This window comes from Colobus angolensis, unplaced genomic scaffold, assembly GCF_000951035.1.
Source record: "Colobus angolensis palliatus isolate OR3802 unplaced genomic scaffold, Cang.pa_1.0 Scaffold129, whole genome shotgun sequence".
Lineage (NCBI taxonomy): Eukaryota > Metazoa > Chordata > Mammalia > Primates > Cercopithecidae > Colobus > Colobus angolensis.
The window spans coordinates 1,675,393-1,693,452 of NW_012114141.1; the positions used below are offsets into that span (position 1 = coordinate 1,675,393).

At 38.0% G+C, this 18,060-nt stretch overlaps 1 protein-coding gene across 1 annotated transcript in view; it reads right to left on the reverse strand.

Annotated features, from left to right (window-relative positions):
* Nucleotides 1–18,060, reverse strand: part of COL6A6 (collagen, type VI, alpha 6) — a 109,673-nt gene that overhangs the window by 53,954 nt on the left and 37,659 nt on the right. The window contains exons 18-22 of the mRNA XM_011933683.1: nucleotides 17,035–17,100; nucleotides 15,670–15,723; nucleotides 8,772–8,807; nucleotides 6,469–6,531; nucleotides 4,728–4,790 (exon numbers count right to left, since the gene is read on the reverse strand). Of these exons, the coding sequence (XP_011789073.1) occupies nucleotides 4,728–4,790; nucleotides 6,469–6,531; nucleotides 8,772–8,807; nucleotides 15,670–15,723; nucleotides 17,035–17,100 (282 nt within the window). The remainder of the gene's footprint in view (nucleotides 1–4,727; nucleotides 4,791–6,468; nucleotides 6,532–8,771; nucleotides 8,808–15,669; nucleotides 15,724–17,034; nucleotides 17,101–18,060) is intronic.

An 18,060-nucleotide genomic window follows, 5' to 3' on the forward strand; every position in this document is an offset into this window, starting at 1 on the left:
GCACACCAACATGGCACAAGTATACATATGTAACAAACCTGCACGTTATGCACATGTACCCTAGAACTTAAAGTATAATAAAAAAATTTTAAAAAAAATTAAAAAAAGAAAAAAAAAGAAAATCACCCAAAATCATACAATTACATGGAAATTAAACAACCTGCTCCTGAATACTTTTGGGTAAATAATGAAATTAAGGCAGACATCAAGAAATCTTTGAAACTATTAAGAACAAAGATACAACATACCAGAATCTCTGGGACGCAGATAAGACAGTGTTAAAAGGGAAGTTTATAGCAATAAATGCCCAATCAAAAAATGAGATCTCAAATTAACAACCTATCATCACAACTAGAGGAACTAGAGAACCAACCCCAAAGCTAGAAGACAAGAAATAACCAAAATCAGAGCTGAACTGAAGGAAATTGAGATACAGAAAACCAAACAGGAGAACAACAAATCAAGGTATTTGTTCTTTGCCAAAATAAGATAGACTAGTTAGCTAGACTAATACAAAAAAAGGAGAGAAGATCCAAATAAACACAATGAGAAACGAAAAAGGGGGCATTACCACTGACCCCACAGAAAAAAAAAAAAAAAGCCCTCAGAGATTATTATGAACACCTCTATGTACAAAAACTAGAAGATTCAGAAGAAATAGATAAATTCCTGGATACAAACAACCTCCCAAGAATGAACCACAAAGAAACTGAATCCCTGAAAAGACCAATAACAAGCTCCAACACTGACTCAATAATAAAAAGCCTACCAACGACAAAACATCCAGGACCAGATAGATTTAAAGCCAAATTCTATCAGATGTATAAAGAAGAGCTGATACCATTCCTACTGAAACTATTCCTAAAAATTGAGGTGGAGGCACTTCTCCCTAACTCATTCTATGAGGCCAGCATCATCCTGATACCAAAACCTGGCAGAGACACAACGAAAAAAGAAAACTTCAGGCTGATATTCTTGCTGAACATAAATGTAAAAATCATCAACAAAATACTAGCAAAGCGAATCCAGTAGCACATGAAAAAGCTAATTCACCATAATCAAGTAGGCCTTATCTCTGGGATGCAAGGTTGGTTTAACATATACAAATCAATAAATGTGATTCATCACGTAAATAGAACGAAAAACAAAAACTACCTGATTATCTCAATAAATGGAGAAAAGGCTTTTGATACCATTAATATCCCTTTGTGTTAAAAACCCTTAACAAACCAGGGATTGAGGGAATGTACATCAAAATAGTAACAGCCATCTATGACCCACAGCTAACATCATACTGAATGGGCAAAAGCTGGAAGCCTTCCCCTTGAAAACCAGAACATACAGGGATGCCTTCTAGCACCACTCCCATTCAACATAGTACTGGAAGTCCTGACCAGAGCAACCAGGCAAGAGAAGGAAATATAAGGCATCCAAATATGAAGAAAGGAAGTCAAACTATCCTTGTTTGCAAATGACAAGATTTTATATCTAAAAAACCCAATAGTCTCTACCCAAAAGCTACTTGATCTGATAAACAACTTGAGCAAAGTTCCAGGATACAAAATTGAAATACAAAAATCAGTAGCATTCCTATACACCAATAACATACAAGCCGAGAGCCAAATCAGGAATGCAATCCCATTCACAATTGCCACAAAAATGTACAAATAAAAATACCAAGAAATACAGCTAACCAGGAAGGTGAAAGATCTCTAAAATGAGCATTACAAAACACTGCTCAAAGAAAACAGAGATGACACAAATGGGAAAACATTCCGTGCTCATGGACAGGAAGAATCAATGCTGTTAAAATGACCATGCTGCCCAAAGCAGTTTACAGATTGAATGCTATTCCCATCAAACTACCAATGACATTCTTCACAGAAATAGAAAAAACCATTTTAAAATTATATAGAACCAAAGAAGAGTGTGAATAGCCAAGATGATCCTAAGCAAAAAGAACAAAGCTTGAGGCATCACCTTATGTGACTTCAAACTATATTACAAGGCTACAGTAACCAAAACAGCATGGTACTAGCATAAAAACAGACTCTAGACCAACGGAACAGAATAGAAAGCCCAGAAATAGAGCCACACACCTACAACCATCTGATCTTTGACAAAACCAACAAAAACAAGCAATGAGAAAAAGACTCCCTATTCAATAAATGGTACTGGGAGAACTGGCTAGCCATATGCAAAAGATTGAAACCAGGCCCCTTCCTTATACCATATACAAAAATCAACTCAAGATGGATTAAAGACTTAAATGTAAAATCTAGAGGCATAAAAACCCTGGAGGATAAGCTAGGAAACACCATTCTGGACATAGGACTTGGCAAGGATTTCATGAGAAAGATGACAAAAGTGATTGCAACACAAACAAAAATTGACAGACCCAATTAAGCTAAAGAGCTTCTGCACAGCAAAAGAAATTATGAACAGAGTAAACAGACAACATATAGAATGGGAGAAAATATTTGCAAACTACATATCCAACAAATGTCTGATACCTAGAATCTTAAGGAACTTAAGTAAATTCACAAGCCAAAAACAAACAACCACATTAAAAAGTGTGCAAAGGATATGAACAATTTTCAAAAGAAGACATACACATGGCTAGTAGGTATATGAAAATATGCTCAATCCCACTCCATACAACCTTTCCCTTTCTGATGCCCCCATGCCTGTAACCCACCTCTCACCCTCATGGACACAGACCTCACCAGAGGGGCCTCATTCTCATTTTTTAATCCAGCGGCATCCCTTTCCCCCAGGCTGTCAACCCTTTCTGTGTTGCACTACAGTTCAGAGGAGACCTGCAGTCCTCCCATGAAACCCAGGTAGAGAAGCACAACAAACACTTATATTTTTGTAGTATTAAACACAGTTCTGTATTATTAAAAAATGCTCAAAATCACTGATCATTAGAGAAATTCAAATCAAAGCCACAGTGAGATACAGTCAGAATGGTTATTATTAAAAAGTCAAGAAATAACAGATGCTAGTGAGGTTGTAGAGAAAATAGAACACTTACATACTCCTGGTGGGACTGTACATTAGTTCAGTCATTGTGGAAAGCAGTGTGGTGATACCTCAAGGAACTTGAAACAGAATCACCATTCAACCCAGCAATCTCATTATTGGGTATTTACCCAAAAGAATATAAATCATTCTACCATAAAGACACATGCATGTGTACATTCATTGCAGCACTATTCACAATAGCAAAGACATGGAATCAACTTAAATGCCCAACAACAGTAGAATGGACAAAGAAAATGTAGCAAATATACACCATGGAATACTATACAGTCATAAAAAAGAATGAGATCATGTCCTTTGCAGCAACACAGATGAAGCTGGAGGCCATTGTCCTAAGCAAACTACCACAGGAACAGAAAAACAAATACCACATGTTCTCACTTATAAGTGGGAGCTAAACAACAAGAACACATGGACACAAAGAGGGGAACAACAGGCACTGCGGCCTACTTGAAAGTAAAGGATGGGAAAGGATCAGAAAAAAAATACTTATTTGGTACTATGCTTATTATCTGGGTGGCAAAATAATATGTATGCCAAACCCTCATGACATGCAGTTTGCCTCCATAACAAACCTGCACTTGTACCCCTAGACCTAAAATAAAAGTTATAGTTAAAAAATAGTGTCATGAGATACAAGTTTATGCAAATAGCCTCTTAAATTTTCTTAAACTTTCTGGTGATAAACACAACCACTTACATATTGGACTGCCTGGTTAAACTAATCCACACAAGTAATGGACTCCTTTTACCCTAGTGTTAGTGGAGAACACAATTCCCAAGTGTGTCTCATTCATTCATTTATTGTTTGATTCAATATTCAAATATGTGTTGAGCTCTGCTATGTGCCAGGTACTGATATTCTGGACTCCAGGAATAGAGTGTAATAAAACAAAGTCCTATCCTTTATGGAACTTGCAGTCTAGAAGGAGAGACAGGCAAACAGCTAAACAAATAATATTGATAGCAGGTAGCTGAGGGCCAGATCACATAGGGCCATTCTATTAAAAATGTGGTCTGGACCAGCAGCATCGGCATCATCTGGGAGTGCTCTAGAAGTGCAGAATCTCAGGCCCTGCCCTAGACCTGCTGACTCAGAATCTGCACTTTAACAAGTTCTCTACTTAACAATCCCCTCTAGGGGGTTCTTCTGCACTGTGAAGCCGGAGGAGTGCTAATGCAGAGCAGTCATTCCTAACCCTAGGTCTATATTTAGATCTCCTAGGGAGAAGTTAAATTACTGCTACCCTGGCCTCATTGCCAGAGATTCTGATTTAAGTGTCCTGGGAAGGGTTCTAGGTGGTGGAAGGTTTTATAATTCCCCCAGGAGATTCTCATATTTAGCCAGTTTGAGGACTACTAAAGTAGGCTGTATTCTGGGGGTGGGGTGGGGATGGGAAACCCCACAAGGATTGAGATCAGGGGAATGCTGTGACCTGATTTGCATAGCTGAGCAGCTGAGGCAAAGAGGGCTTGATTTTCTACCTCTGTGTCTGATAGTGATAGCCTGCTCTGCAAGATGGGGACCATGATGTGACGTGGCCACCACATTGAGCTGAAGTCAAACCTAATACACTTTCCTGGTTCCCAAGCAGTAAATAACTCAACCTGCATGAAAGAAACCACAAAGACATATCAAGCCAAGATCAAAGTCAGATGCAATCATTTATCTCATTACATACCTGGGGACCTTTACTTCCCACACCTCCTTTTTCTCCTTTCACACCAGCCTCTCCTCTTGGGCCCTAAGTACATAGAATTAAAGCATTATTTTTTGCCTGAAAGAGAACATTGAATATTAAATTGAATATTACAAGTAGAAATACTAAGTCAGTAACATGGACAGAAAAGGGAAAGAGAGCTCCAATCATGCCTTTGCTTCCATCCTGGCCTGTGGAGCTCATTCTCATTTGTGCAGGAATATGAATGTCCAATCTGAAATTTAGGCAGTTGAGGATTTGCAGTCAAACTGACTGGGGCTTGGAAAAAATACTGAATGGTTGAGCTTTTCCATATTGCTTTCTACATTTCCCTACATTTCTTCTGTTAAAAAGAAAAATATTCCTTACAAATATAAATCTGAAACCAGAACATTTAAATAAGTTTTCTATTCAATAACCACACTGAAGACTGGTCATAAACAAGATATGGTATGTGGTAAGATGAAATCTGACTATTTCTATTTTTGGAATATTATACTGCCTATTAGCTGTGGCTTTCATATGTTATGCAGAGAAACTTTCATGCTGTGTTTGGTTTTTGCCTCTGCTTTTAAATTACACCACTAAAAAAAAGTAAGTTTCTATAAAATGGAAGAAGGGATGCTGTAGTATTACTTGCTTAGCATGAAATAAAGCTAGCCAATCTATTGAAATGCCTTCCCACAACCCCAGTGGCAACTATTTCTCGCTTGAAGGTAAAAAAAAAATAAAACAGTGAGCTTTCCTCAGCTGGAAAGCAACAACAAAGAAAAGTAATCAAGCTAGGAAGAGATAAAGGTCCAAGGGGAAGACTGTTCACTGCTCTGAATCTTGGCAAAATGTGAACAAACTTTCCCTTCTGATGTTTAAGGATATTTTGCCCAACTTCCATGTAACAAGCTGCCAACATATAATAGTTACTTTTTTAAACTATGTGGATTAAAACTTTGAAAAATAGCAGAACCATTGATCGTCCTGCCTGTGCCAAATAGTACACTTATTCCTCAAGCTTTCAAAACTAAGTTTGGAGAGGAAAAAAAAAGTTCTAACTTTTTTGTGGTCTGGCCTTTCTTTCATCTCAGTATTTGCTAGGACCTCCTTTCCTTTATCATAACATTTTAGCTAAATGTTGCTCTCTCTGGCCCCTCATGTGACCCCTCATGCGCCCCGTCATGTGATCAGTGTAAAGAGCCAAGTATGGCTTGTTTCTTGCAAAGAAAAAGTGCTGGAGGTAGCTCCCTGGAGAAGTGAGCTGGCAAGGGGAGGCTGAGTGCTGCACTGCAGATCACCCCGCTGATGTCTCCAGCTGTCTTTCGAGCAATTCTTTCCTAAGAATAAAGCCAATTTTTCTACATCATGAGCACCAAGATATGTAACATTGAACTATTACTGTGCTAAATTGACCACAATTCCCAGATCTGAGGTTCAACATTTTCCTTGGCTCAAGATCTCCCTGGAATATCCTACTTACCCTGAACCCAGTACACAGGGACCACTGCCTAGCCTGTTCATTCACTTTTCACTTGTTGACTGGGACAAAACTTAAAGCAGACCAAGTGCTGCATGAGTCCAAACTGTATTGTTTCCTTACTTTATTACCATGAAAACTTTAAACATCTGGAATTCTGCAAGGGGGATTTGAGGGTTTCTATCAGGCCCTCAGATTTTTCCATTCCCAGATTCTTCTTTATGTTCTCACACCTTGATTGGTCTTGATATGTACCTGAGGGCCCTTAAGTCCCAGGGAGCCTTCAAGTCCATCTGGTCCTGGGATGCCTGCTGTTCCCTATGGTGAGAAAGTATCAATCTGTTAACACTGTTTCCTGAAAATTTTGTCTCCTTTACCTGCAAGCTTATATTTTTTCAGTCACAATGTCAATGCATGATCTTTCCAAAAAAAAAAAAAAAAAGGTGAAAAATAAATACAAATACAAAGAAAATAAAAATCTATAATCTCATCAAGCAGAGATAATCACAGCTAGTATGCTGGTATATTTCCTTTCCATCTTTATATATACGCATGCGTGCACACATGCAGCCCCCACCCCTTTCCTATACAATTTGTATTATATCTAACTTAGCTATGTGACCTTAAAAACACTCAATATTTAGTTCACATTTTCTGCAAACATCTTCAAGCATCTTACATGATTATATTAATATTTATATTCAAATCAATTAAATATCTAGGGAACAAAAGTTGAGTATTCTCTTCGTATTGTTCTTGAATTCTGTCACAGACAAGAATTATAAAAAGCATAAAGAATTCAAGAACTTTATAATTTAGGCAACTATTAGGAGAGCCGAAGTTTATATTTCAGTTGTTATATAGTTGGATGTGATTTAATGGCACTTAGATAACTTTTCCTAGAAATCAGAAAAAAAATTTAACACCTTCTGTCTCCAATTTCATTTCATTTATATCATGCTATTTTTCTGGGTAGGTTCTCCTTTTTGCTGAAGTCTAACCTTGAAATGTGCTGTAGTCTGAATGTATTTCTTCAAAATGCATATGTTGAAAAGTAATCCTCCATGTAATAGTATTAAGAGGTGGGGCCTTTAGGAGGTGTTTAGGTCATGAGGGCTCCATCCTCTTGAATGAGATTAGTGCCTTTATAAAGAGGCTCAAGGTAGCTGTCAGCCCCTTCCACCATGTGTGGATGCAGCAAGAAGGCACCATTTCTGGAGTGAACAGCAAGCCCTCACTAGACACTGAATCTGCTCATGTCTTGATCTTGGACTTCCCAGCCTCTAGAACTATAAGAAATAAAATTCTGTTGTTTATAAATTACCAGTTTAAGGTATTTTGTTACAGAAGCAGAAACAGATAAAGTATGTGGGAGGGAGGGATAATGTCTGGATGGTAAGCTCTCTTTGTCTAAAAGGGTCTATTTTACATTACTCATAGTTTAGGTATGAAATTCTTTTTTTTTTTTTTTTTTTGAGACAGAGTCTGGCTCTGTTGCCCAGGCTGGAGTGCAGTGGCCGGATCTCAGCTCACTGCAAGCTCCGCCTCCCGGGTTTAGGCCATTCTCCTGCCTCAGCCTCCAGATTAGCTGGGACTACAGGCGCCCGCCACCTCGCCCGGCTAGTGTATTTCTTTTTAGTAGAGACGGGGTTTCACCGTGTTAGCCAGGATGGTCTCGATCTCCTGACCTCGTGATCCGCCCATCTCGGCCTCCCAAAGTGCTGGGATTACAGGCTTGAGCCACTGCGCCCGGCCTAAAAGTGTCTATTTTACATTACTCATAGTTTAGGTATAAAATTCTAAGTTAACAATTATTTTTCCACTGTACCTTCAGGATATTACTCTGTTATTTTCTGGCATGTATTATTGCTGAACAGAAGTTGCTGCAATCTAATTTGTCATTCTTTTCATGAGTAAAGCTATCTTTTCTCCCTGGTAATTTTTAAGATGCTTTTTATCTTTAACATTCTGGAGTCTCACCATGTTGCCATTAAGAGTGGATTATTTATCCTCATTGTATTTTTAATCTGAGGATGTGTGTTTTACAAAATTGTAAGTCACAACCACTCTTTCATAAATATTACAGCTTCATGAAACACATATAATGTATCACCAACATGCGCAATGAGAATGGGATATGGTTTTTGATTTAACCGACTTTTTGAACAAAATACTCAGACTATCCAATTTGTGCAAAAGTTTTATTATTTTGGCTTATATGGGTTTTTTTTATAATTGTAAGATTCCAAAGTTAAATGAAAACGTAAAAGAGGGGTCATCTACTAAGTTATTCAAGTTTGTACTTAAAATCCAAGCAAAGTTAAATTTAACAATAATTGTGCTAAGTATACCTCTGGCCATTATTCTTTATGGTTTTTGAGCAAAGTGCCCACATATTTAAGAGTTAAAATATGAACTCTTAAAATCTTAACCTAAAATTTTCCAGCATTCTATTCCATAACCAATATCATCAAAAGGGGAAGTTTAGAGACTTTATTCCAGCTCCTTGACTGGATGCAATATTTGTCATTTGGAGTTAAGGGGAAAAATCGTTGTACCTGTGGGCCTGTATGTCCCCTTCTGCCATGAGCTGCCTAAAATAGAAGAAAAAGGTAGATATCTTTAATTCAGAAAGAATGCTTTTTTATATATGATTTAAATTAACAATGGACACTTTAAGGCACCAGCATACATAACAATTCCCGCAAAGTGCTTACAACATTCAATTTTCCACTGTACCATGAAAGCAAAACACTGCTAAATCTACATTTCTATCCTAGGGCAATAGAATATTTGTCTCTTTGAAATAACTGACAATAGAAATAATAGACAATTGAAATCTACAGATACTTATGAGAACAGACTGTGGTCAATAATTTGTTCTCTATTAAACTTTTACTAGAGCTGTTCACAAGCTGCAAATTGACTTATTTGAATTTTATTTCTTTTATTTTTCCTGAAGCACTACCAAAGAAGTCAGAAATCAGGGGTAAACTAGCCAAAAGGCAGGAGGCCAGAGGAAAAACTGGGATAATTGACTCCATGTACTTTATAATAAAGTTCAGACATAAAGATGGCCAAACTAATTTTATTTTTAAAAAGCCGATGTTTACCTGAGAAAAATGAAAGAATTTTCTCAAACATTCAAAAGCTACTCAATCCAGTATATTAATATCCAATCAAAATGATGCTACATAATCAAGTGGGTTTTCCTGCCACTGTCATATGGAAGTGTAGGGTCTAGATATATTCTAGATCAATATTTCATAGACCTGGAAATCAAGAGACAATGGCATTTTGTTGTCTAACTTAGGATCATTCAGTAATGTTATAGTAAAAGTAAAACCCAGCATTTGCAAAATTCAATAAAATCAGACATTGTCTTGATTGAAATTTGAGATGTTCTCTGAGAGGCCAGTATTTCAAACTTGAAATCCTGCTAATCCTACTTCAGTCAAAATCTATTTGATATGGTTTGGCTGTGTCCCCACCCAAATCTCACCTTGCATTGTAGCTCCCATAATTCCCACATGTTGTGGGAGGGACCCAGTGGGAGATAAGCAAATCATGGGGGCGGTTTCCCTCATACTGTTCTCATGGTAGTGAATAAATCTCATGATATCTGGTAATTGTATAAGGGGTTTCCCCTTACACTTGGCTCTCATTCTCTCTTGCCTGCCACCATGTAAGACATGCCTTTCACCTTTACCATGATTGTGGGGCCTCCCCAGACACATGGAACTGTGACTCCATTTAACATCTTTTTATAAATTACCCAGTCTCAGGTATGTCTTTCACAGCAGCGTGAAAATGGACCAATACACTATTGTTACATAAGAAACAGACTGTATTTCAGGGAAACGCTTAGAGGTCTTTGTTTTATTTTTTACAAAACTGATGAATCATCTTGAGATGAAACCCTAAATCGTCTATCAGAGGGAGGAAAATAAGCTGTTTCCTTCCTTCAGCACATGGGTTTGTCTGTTCTGATTCAATTCACTTCTCTTTTATTCAGAAAAATATTAGTAGATATTTCCATTTGACAAATAGCAATAGATATTTTCATTTGAAAAATATACTACCCACAAAACACACTAGATGGGAAATATGGGAGCATAAAGATCACACACACACACACACACACACACATTTCTGACCTCAGGGGACCCTCATTCTTTGGGTCTGGGAGGAGGAGATACATATTACAAATATTTACAAGGCAAAGTATTGCAAATGCCATAAAAAAGGGGAAAAGATAGAAACACAAGTTAGAAAGCAATCATATCCAGCTGGTCAAATCAGGAAAAGCTTCCTGGAAGAAGAGATTTTTGAGATGGGTGTTTCAGAGGATGGGTAGCAGTCCTACAGGCAGAGAATGTATCAGGTCTTTCCAGAAGAGGTACAGCCTAAGCTATGACGTAGAAAAACAGGAAGCATATTTGGTAGTAGCAGTAAGGCCATCTGTGTCAAAAGTGTGAGAAGAAAGGAAAGTAGCAGGGTTACTAGGCTGAAAGGTTCCTACAACATTTAGCAGAAGCCACTAGGGTTTTTCGAGTTGGAAAGGTACATGGTCAGACCCCAGCTGCAGGTAGATACATCTGGTTGTGGCAAGAGGAACTGAATGGAACTTTATATTTGAGCAAAATAAAGAGTTTCCAGTATGTTTAAGGGAAGTGGAACAAACCTCCACGTTCAAAAATCTACCTCTGGCTTGCTGTCGCAATGTTTCAAACATCATCAATAAACATTTTTTTTCCCCTTGTGTCTTTAAGGTTTGATTTTGAAAGGGCTTGCTGAAAATAAATTATTGTGACACATATTTATTGAGTTCCTGTTCCCTTCTAGGAACTGGGCTGGGTGGTGGTGAACAAACTCTGACTCCTGACCCTAGTTAGTTTATAAGCCTAATGGATGGGAAAGACTTTAATCTGCCATTCACGCAAATAATGAAAACATCTTCAGAAACGATCATATAGCACCTTTGTTAATGGTTACTTGGGATTTAAGCTCCAAATGAAAGTCATGGGAGAGAGATACATTGGGTTGCTGTGAGAGACAGAAAACAAGGAAATATGGAAGATGATTTTGCAATTTTGCCTAAAAATTTCAAGTGTTTTATATGAGAAAGACGATTTTCCAAAATATCTTAATGGTTTACCCCAGGACTTGCAGATGTCTGATAACACATCTAGACAACCTGACATATCTTTAAATAGACTGTGAATGGGCACATCAGGAGAGAAAATCTCCCCAAAGGGACCTGAGAAGAAGATGGGCAAGAACAGGGTACTCAGTCCTTCGTTTCCCAAAGCCTGGCTTTCTGGTTGTTTACAGGACCCAATTTCCTGGATATAGAACCATCAGGACGGAGAATTATCAGATAAAAAGCAGGACATTCTGAATGATAAAACATCACATTAATACTGAGTCTTAATGGCAAGCATTTACAATGATGAACAATTGTCCAACACCACTTCAGGATGCCTCTAAACTAGTGCCAAGAGGGATGAAAAGGGCAAGTCATAACTAACAGCCCTCTAGACTAACTAGGAATGAAGGATATGCATTAATTTCAGGCTACAGATGCTTCTCATTATCCTTGGCACAAGAACTGTTTTAATTCTCAGGTTTGGCTCAGAAAGAGACGACTCCCACTTTCTTCCTCATCTTCCCCACAGAATTACCACATTCTAACCCAGATTCTTCCTTCTTGTCCCTCCTTCCTGCCTTTCCCCCCCAATTCATTATAGTCTGCTAGCATAGCACTGGTAACAGCTCATTAACTCTACAGGTCCATCCCCTCCTACAAAGTGATTCTCAACAGGAAGTGGGGGATTTAGCACCCTCCCTTTCCCCAGAAAACACTTAGCAATATCTGGAGACACTTTTCATTGTTACAGGTCAGGGGTGTTACTGGCAGCTAGTGGGCGGAGGCCAGGGATGATGTTAACATCATCATAACATGCATGATACATAACATGCATCTTCTACAATGCACAGGACAGCCCCCTACAGCAGAGAATTGTTTAACCCAAATGCCAGTAGTGCTGAGGCTGAGAAACCATACTCTATAACATGATTCTAAGTTCCTTGACAGGAAACATGGTCTTAGTTAAGGTTGTAGTTGAGTTTATTTCTAGTATTTAGTAGTGTTGCTGATGGATTGTAGGTGTTCAAATGAGTAAAGGTCAGATTTGCTGTTTATTTCCCAGCATGCCACTCCTACCACTGGCCATCATCCAATCACTTACCAGCTTAGCAGAACCTAAGTGCACTGATAAGTCCTCCATGCTCATTGTAACATTCATTTTAGAGTTCTGCAGTGAACATTAGATTTTTCTACTTTCTCAAAAAATGACTTTACTATTATGAGAATGATATATGCTGATTTAAAAAATATTTGAATACAGAGAATATAGAAAAAAAAATTTAAATCACCCAACTCCTCCATCTAGAAATATTATGTTAATCATGATTCCTGACATCTTCTATACTCATTCATAGATAAAATTCTAAATAGTGTTTCATTAAAGAGAGACATTAAACTATTTTAAAATTAAAATATTACATCTAATTTTACTTGAACAGAAGAAAAAACAAAGAATAGAAATGTCAGGTGTTAACATATCTTACATCTCTACTGTTTCCCTTCCATTGCTCCTCAAGCACTGCCAACTTGCTTTCTTCACTTTATATTGTCTGTGCTTCAAATTTTAAGAGCAATGTTATTTTCACTTCTTTGAGACTCTGAAGAACTATTTGCCGGAATTCAAATTTTTCCTTGAATAATTCCTCTTCTAATGAGGCTTTATCTGCCCTTTGCCCATAGTTTTCTTTTTCTTGCAGCTTTATGTTCTGATTAATCATCTAATTAATAAAGATTATTAATGTTCCTGACCATTCACCATCTTTGAATAGGACCACTTGTTTATTGAAGAAATTATGGGAATGTGTGGCTGGAACAGGGCTGGTAGTTTTGACACAGATATGTTTCCTCAAACACTTTCTCATCAAACGAATGATTTCTTTTACCTTAGAGCTACATCTTCCTTCTACTATTGATGTTTAAGGGATTCATGGCACTCACATGAAGCCCCTTAAGTCACAGTTTCTCTGTGTTGTGATAGACACTGTTGCCTCTCTCCTCATCGTTTGCCTCCATGGCCTTGGTTGCTAGTTGTACATAATAAAAGTGGAATATTTTCCAATTTCTCATTTTGCCTCTGCTGTTGAACTATGGCCCTATGTGTATATTCCCTGCTTCTCTCAAAATCTACCATGTCCCTGGATTTTGTTCACCAGTTTCTTCAGGACTACGGCAGTCAGTTTTGAAGAAATCTCATCCCTGCATGAGGTCACACTTGACAAGCTTTCTAAATCCTTACTCATTAGGGTTGAGATTTAGAAACAGTTGGCCGGTATTTATCATTATTTGCAGCTTGAAGCTGTGGTTATTCTTTGTTTCACCATTTTAAATTTCTTTTGTTGTTTTTGGTGAGATGCACATAAGAGGAATAGTGTGAAAACATGTTTATTCTGCCATTTCAACTGGAAGTCCCACTTTTACTCCTGAATGACATGTCTGAATCTATAACCCAAGATGAGGGTCGTATTTCATGGGAGTGGTGTGGTTTAAATAATACATAGCAATATTGCATTAGCCCCTGGAGGCTATAAAACAGTGAAAGTACATCCTTACATGCCAGGATTTCCTGGATGATATTCTTTAAGTTGAAAATATTTTCCAGGGGTATATAAGCTGACTACACCCTTTTAGAAAGTGAAATGAATAGCAAATGCATTTCTATATATGCATTGAAACTGCATTAGTCAAGCACTTTTCCAGCAATCAAATTCTGCATATTTTAAACGTAATCTCTTTTCTTTTCATTTTCTCTGCCTTGCAAAGAACATGGGTATGCTCCAAGATAAACAAATATTTTTTGATGGAGTATAATAGCTGTTTCTATAAACTTCTGCTCAGAAAAGACAATATGTAATAAATGAAATATACTAAAGTAGTTTCTACTTGTGCTTATTTTTAAAACATTTCATATTTGGGAGGGGGTGGGGGAAATTGAAGACTGGATAACTACATAAAGAATGGAAAGAAAACCTAGCAAAATGAAACGAGAAAGCCTAATTTAGAAATTGATGTAGGCATCTAAGTATATTTTATTAAAGTTATCTCTTCTTATTATTTTCTTTTATCATCTCTGTGCTTTTCTGCACACAGAAATTTTTTAATGTACTTAATGAAAAAAATGACAAAACAAATAAAAAACAAACCCAAACTGCACCCCCAACAAGCAAGTGACCGAATTTCAGTCTCAGATATGCCTATACCAGGACTGATTTCTTTTCTTTCTCCTGACTTTTTTTTCTTTTTCTTTTTCTTTTACTTTAAGTTCTGGGATGCAACTGCAGAATGTGTAGGTCCAAGTGTATGTGTGCCATGTTTGCTGCACCTATCAACTGTTCATCTAGCTTTTATGCCCTGTAAGCATTAGCTATTTATCCTAATGCTCTCACTCCCCTGGCCCCCCTAACCCCCAACTGGCCCGGGTGCATGTTGTTCCCCTCCCTGTGTCCATGTGTTCTCAGTATTCTCCCACTTATGAGTGAGAACATGCAGTGTTTGGTTTTCTGTTACTGTGTTAGTTTCCTGAGGATGATGGCTCCAGCTTCACCCATGTCCCTGCAAAGGACATGATCTCATTCCTTTTTATGGCTGCATAGTATTCCATGGTGTATATGTATCACATTTTCTTTATTCAGTCTATCATTGATGGGCATTTGGGTTGGTTCCATGTCTTTGCTATTGTAAATAGTGCTGCAATTAACATATGTGTGCATGTGTTTTTATAGTAGAATGATTTATATTCCTTTTGGTATAGCCTAGTAATGGGATTGCTGGGTAAAATGGTATTTCTGGTTCTAGATCCTTGAGGAATTGTCATACTGTTTTCCACAATGGTTGAGCTAATTTACATTCCCACCAACAGTGTAAAAGCATTCCTATTTCTCCACATCCTCACCAGCATCTATTGTTTCTTGACTTTTTAATTATCTTCATTCTTACTTTTCTTAATAGTCATATAGTTTGGTAGAAAAAGAGTAGAATAATTTGGATTTAAAACGCTATCACAGGTGATCTCAACCTAGCTAGTAGGCCACACTTTGACCACTTTCCCCCTAGTTGGAGGCTTTTTTGGTTTTCTTTGCCCAGCTCTCTCTCCTGACTGGTGAACTCTTCTGTAGTCAGCACTTTCCTACCTCAGCTTCCAGGGCTTTCCCAAATCCTTTGCCAGTCCTAGTCCGTGAGATGCCCTAAGTTAGATTCCCCAAGATAGTGAGCTCCAGCAGAACCATCCCGCCCACTCCCCCAAGTCAGCCATTTTCATCACAAAATAAGCCACCAGTACAGTGGGTTTCCTTGTCTAGAAGGGCTCTTACTGTCCTTCTTCTGGAGCCTGGTGTCCCGGGGGGGCCTGGCCAGCCTCTTCTACCCTGTCAAAGGAACAGATAGATGTGTGATGGTAATTGTGCAGCATTGACAGAGTTCATCTTTAACACCAATTTTTACTCCAGGTAGGACAGATAGGTTTACATACCAATGAGAAAGTTACCTTTCCTTTGGAAAATGGCATGAACTCTACTGAAAATAAGTCACGTTTCCATGTGAGTCATGAGGAATTGCAGGAAAAAAATGCTATATGACATGGCTTCATCTGTTCATCATTCATCACTACCGTCTAAGTTGTATTTGGGGTACATGTCTCAGATAATTCGAACTATCCCTACTACATTGCCACGGTGTGGATAACGTAAGCATACTATGTGTCAGGTACAGCTACTATTGGTTTGGATTTCTACTTTTGAATCGCTTCATCTGTTTGGCTAATCAAACGGATTATTATCTTACTGTAAATAAAGTCTCATAATACAAAGACTTGTACGATCACTAGAGAGGATCACTAGACACAAAAGTATGCAATAATTTATGAGTCTCCTATGAGACTTACATTTACCACTTACTAATAATGGCAGATAATATTTACTAAAGGTTATAATGTCATTAAATTAAATATCATTAATTCCCATCATGACCTTCTAAAGTAGGCTATTCACCCTATTTTGCAGATGAGAAAATTGGGGTTTACAGAAAGTAGCCCAAGGCCCAGAGCTGGTAAGTGATGGAGCATGAGATAGGACCTAGGGCTGTCTCCACAGTTCTTTCCACTATATCATACTTCTTCCTAGGTACAGTCAAGGGAATGTTATCCAAAAAAATCCAGTGACACATATTTTTTAGATAACTATTTTTAAATACTGAAAACAGGTTTTGATGAACACATTGTGACTTATGAGATTAATCCCAAGAACTTTTCTTGATTGTGTGGACCACATCTATCTACCAGATCTTGTTCTTTTTATCATGTACTACTAATATGTGTTTTTAGGGTATGTTACCTCCAGATACTGGAAAGGCCAACAACTCTTTTGCTAGCACAGTTCTTTCTATCAGCTAGCCCTACATTTTAAGTTAGAGTTCCAATGTTTATATTCATGAATGAAGACCTCGAGGATATGTCTTGGTGAATCAAGTCACCCCAAATTTAGAGGAGGAAGACAAGAATATTTCTCAAATCCCATAGTACATAGGCAGGAGAAAAGATCATTTTGCTCCTAATAATAGTTTTTCTGTACCAAGTATATCCACTTTGATTACAATTTTTTTGTTAAGCATTTCATATTCTACCACTAAGAATTTGAGCCCCACAGTTGTTGCATCATCATTTCACAAGCCCACATAATTACTTCTCTTCCACGTTCTCCTTTCAAGCCTGTGCGTCCTTCTATGTTATTATCAACTCCAGGAGCCCCCTAAAAATAGAAAATAAAGAGAAAAATTAATATATTTGAACATTTCTCCTTAAAAATATAACTTATGTGTAACATTTAGCTATCTCTCGAGAAGTTGACAAGTCTAAGCCATTTGAAAGCAGAAATAGGTTAAAATTACAGATGGCTTACAAGTGTTTTCTTTTCCTCCTGTGTTTGACGTTATCAGAGGCAGAATGGAAACCTAAAGTGTGTGTGGGGGGAGAAAGAGCTCTCCATAGAAGGCACAGCCAAGGCAAGCCAGGGTGATGTGACTCATGTGCATGGCAACTCTTAACCTGGGTCTGGAGGAACCCCCTCTTGTTACTGTCACTCCTTCTCTTAACTTTTCCTCTTTTTTCTTGGAGGCTAGGCAAAGTTACACTTGAGAGTTGGTAAGTTGGTAGATTTTATTCTACCATACCCTTGGGAAAAGACAAACATTTGTGATGGGTTCCACCCCAATAATGTAATAAGCACGCTGAGTGACACTGAGAATTCTACCTGCCACCGGCTCCCTCTTTGTCTTCCTGAACACCTAGGCACTCCCATATGCTACCCCATATGTTCACTCCTACTTTTCCGGTTTTCAAAAATTCCTGAAATTTGGAATTTTTCCCACCAGTCATGCAAATATTTCCCAGGAACTCACTGAAAACAAGCATACATTGTGGGATATTCTCTTTAGCAGGCCAAACCAAAGTCTTTCTTGCTTGAGTTGTATGAACCACAAACAGAGCTATGTCTCCCTGATGCTGAGAAAATCAACTGATCTGGTCAATTCAGTCAATGCTCCAATAAACTGAGAGAGGACAACAATTATCCAGTCCTGCTGAGTGCCAGCTATGGGGCTGCCGGGCTGATAGCAGCTCAGATTTCCTTCATCAATCAACAAGTAATTTGCGGTCACCAGCAGGAACATATCATTGTTCCAGATGCTTAGTAAGCTTTTTAAACAAGTGG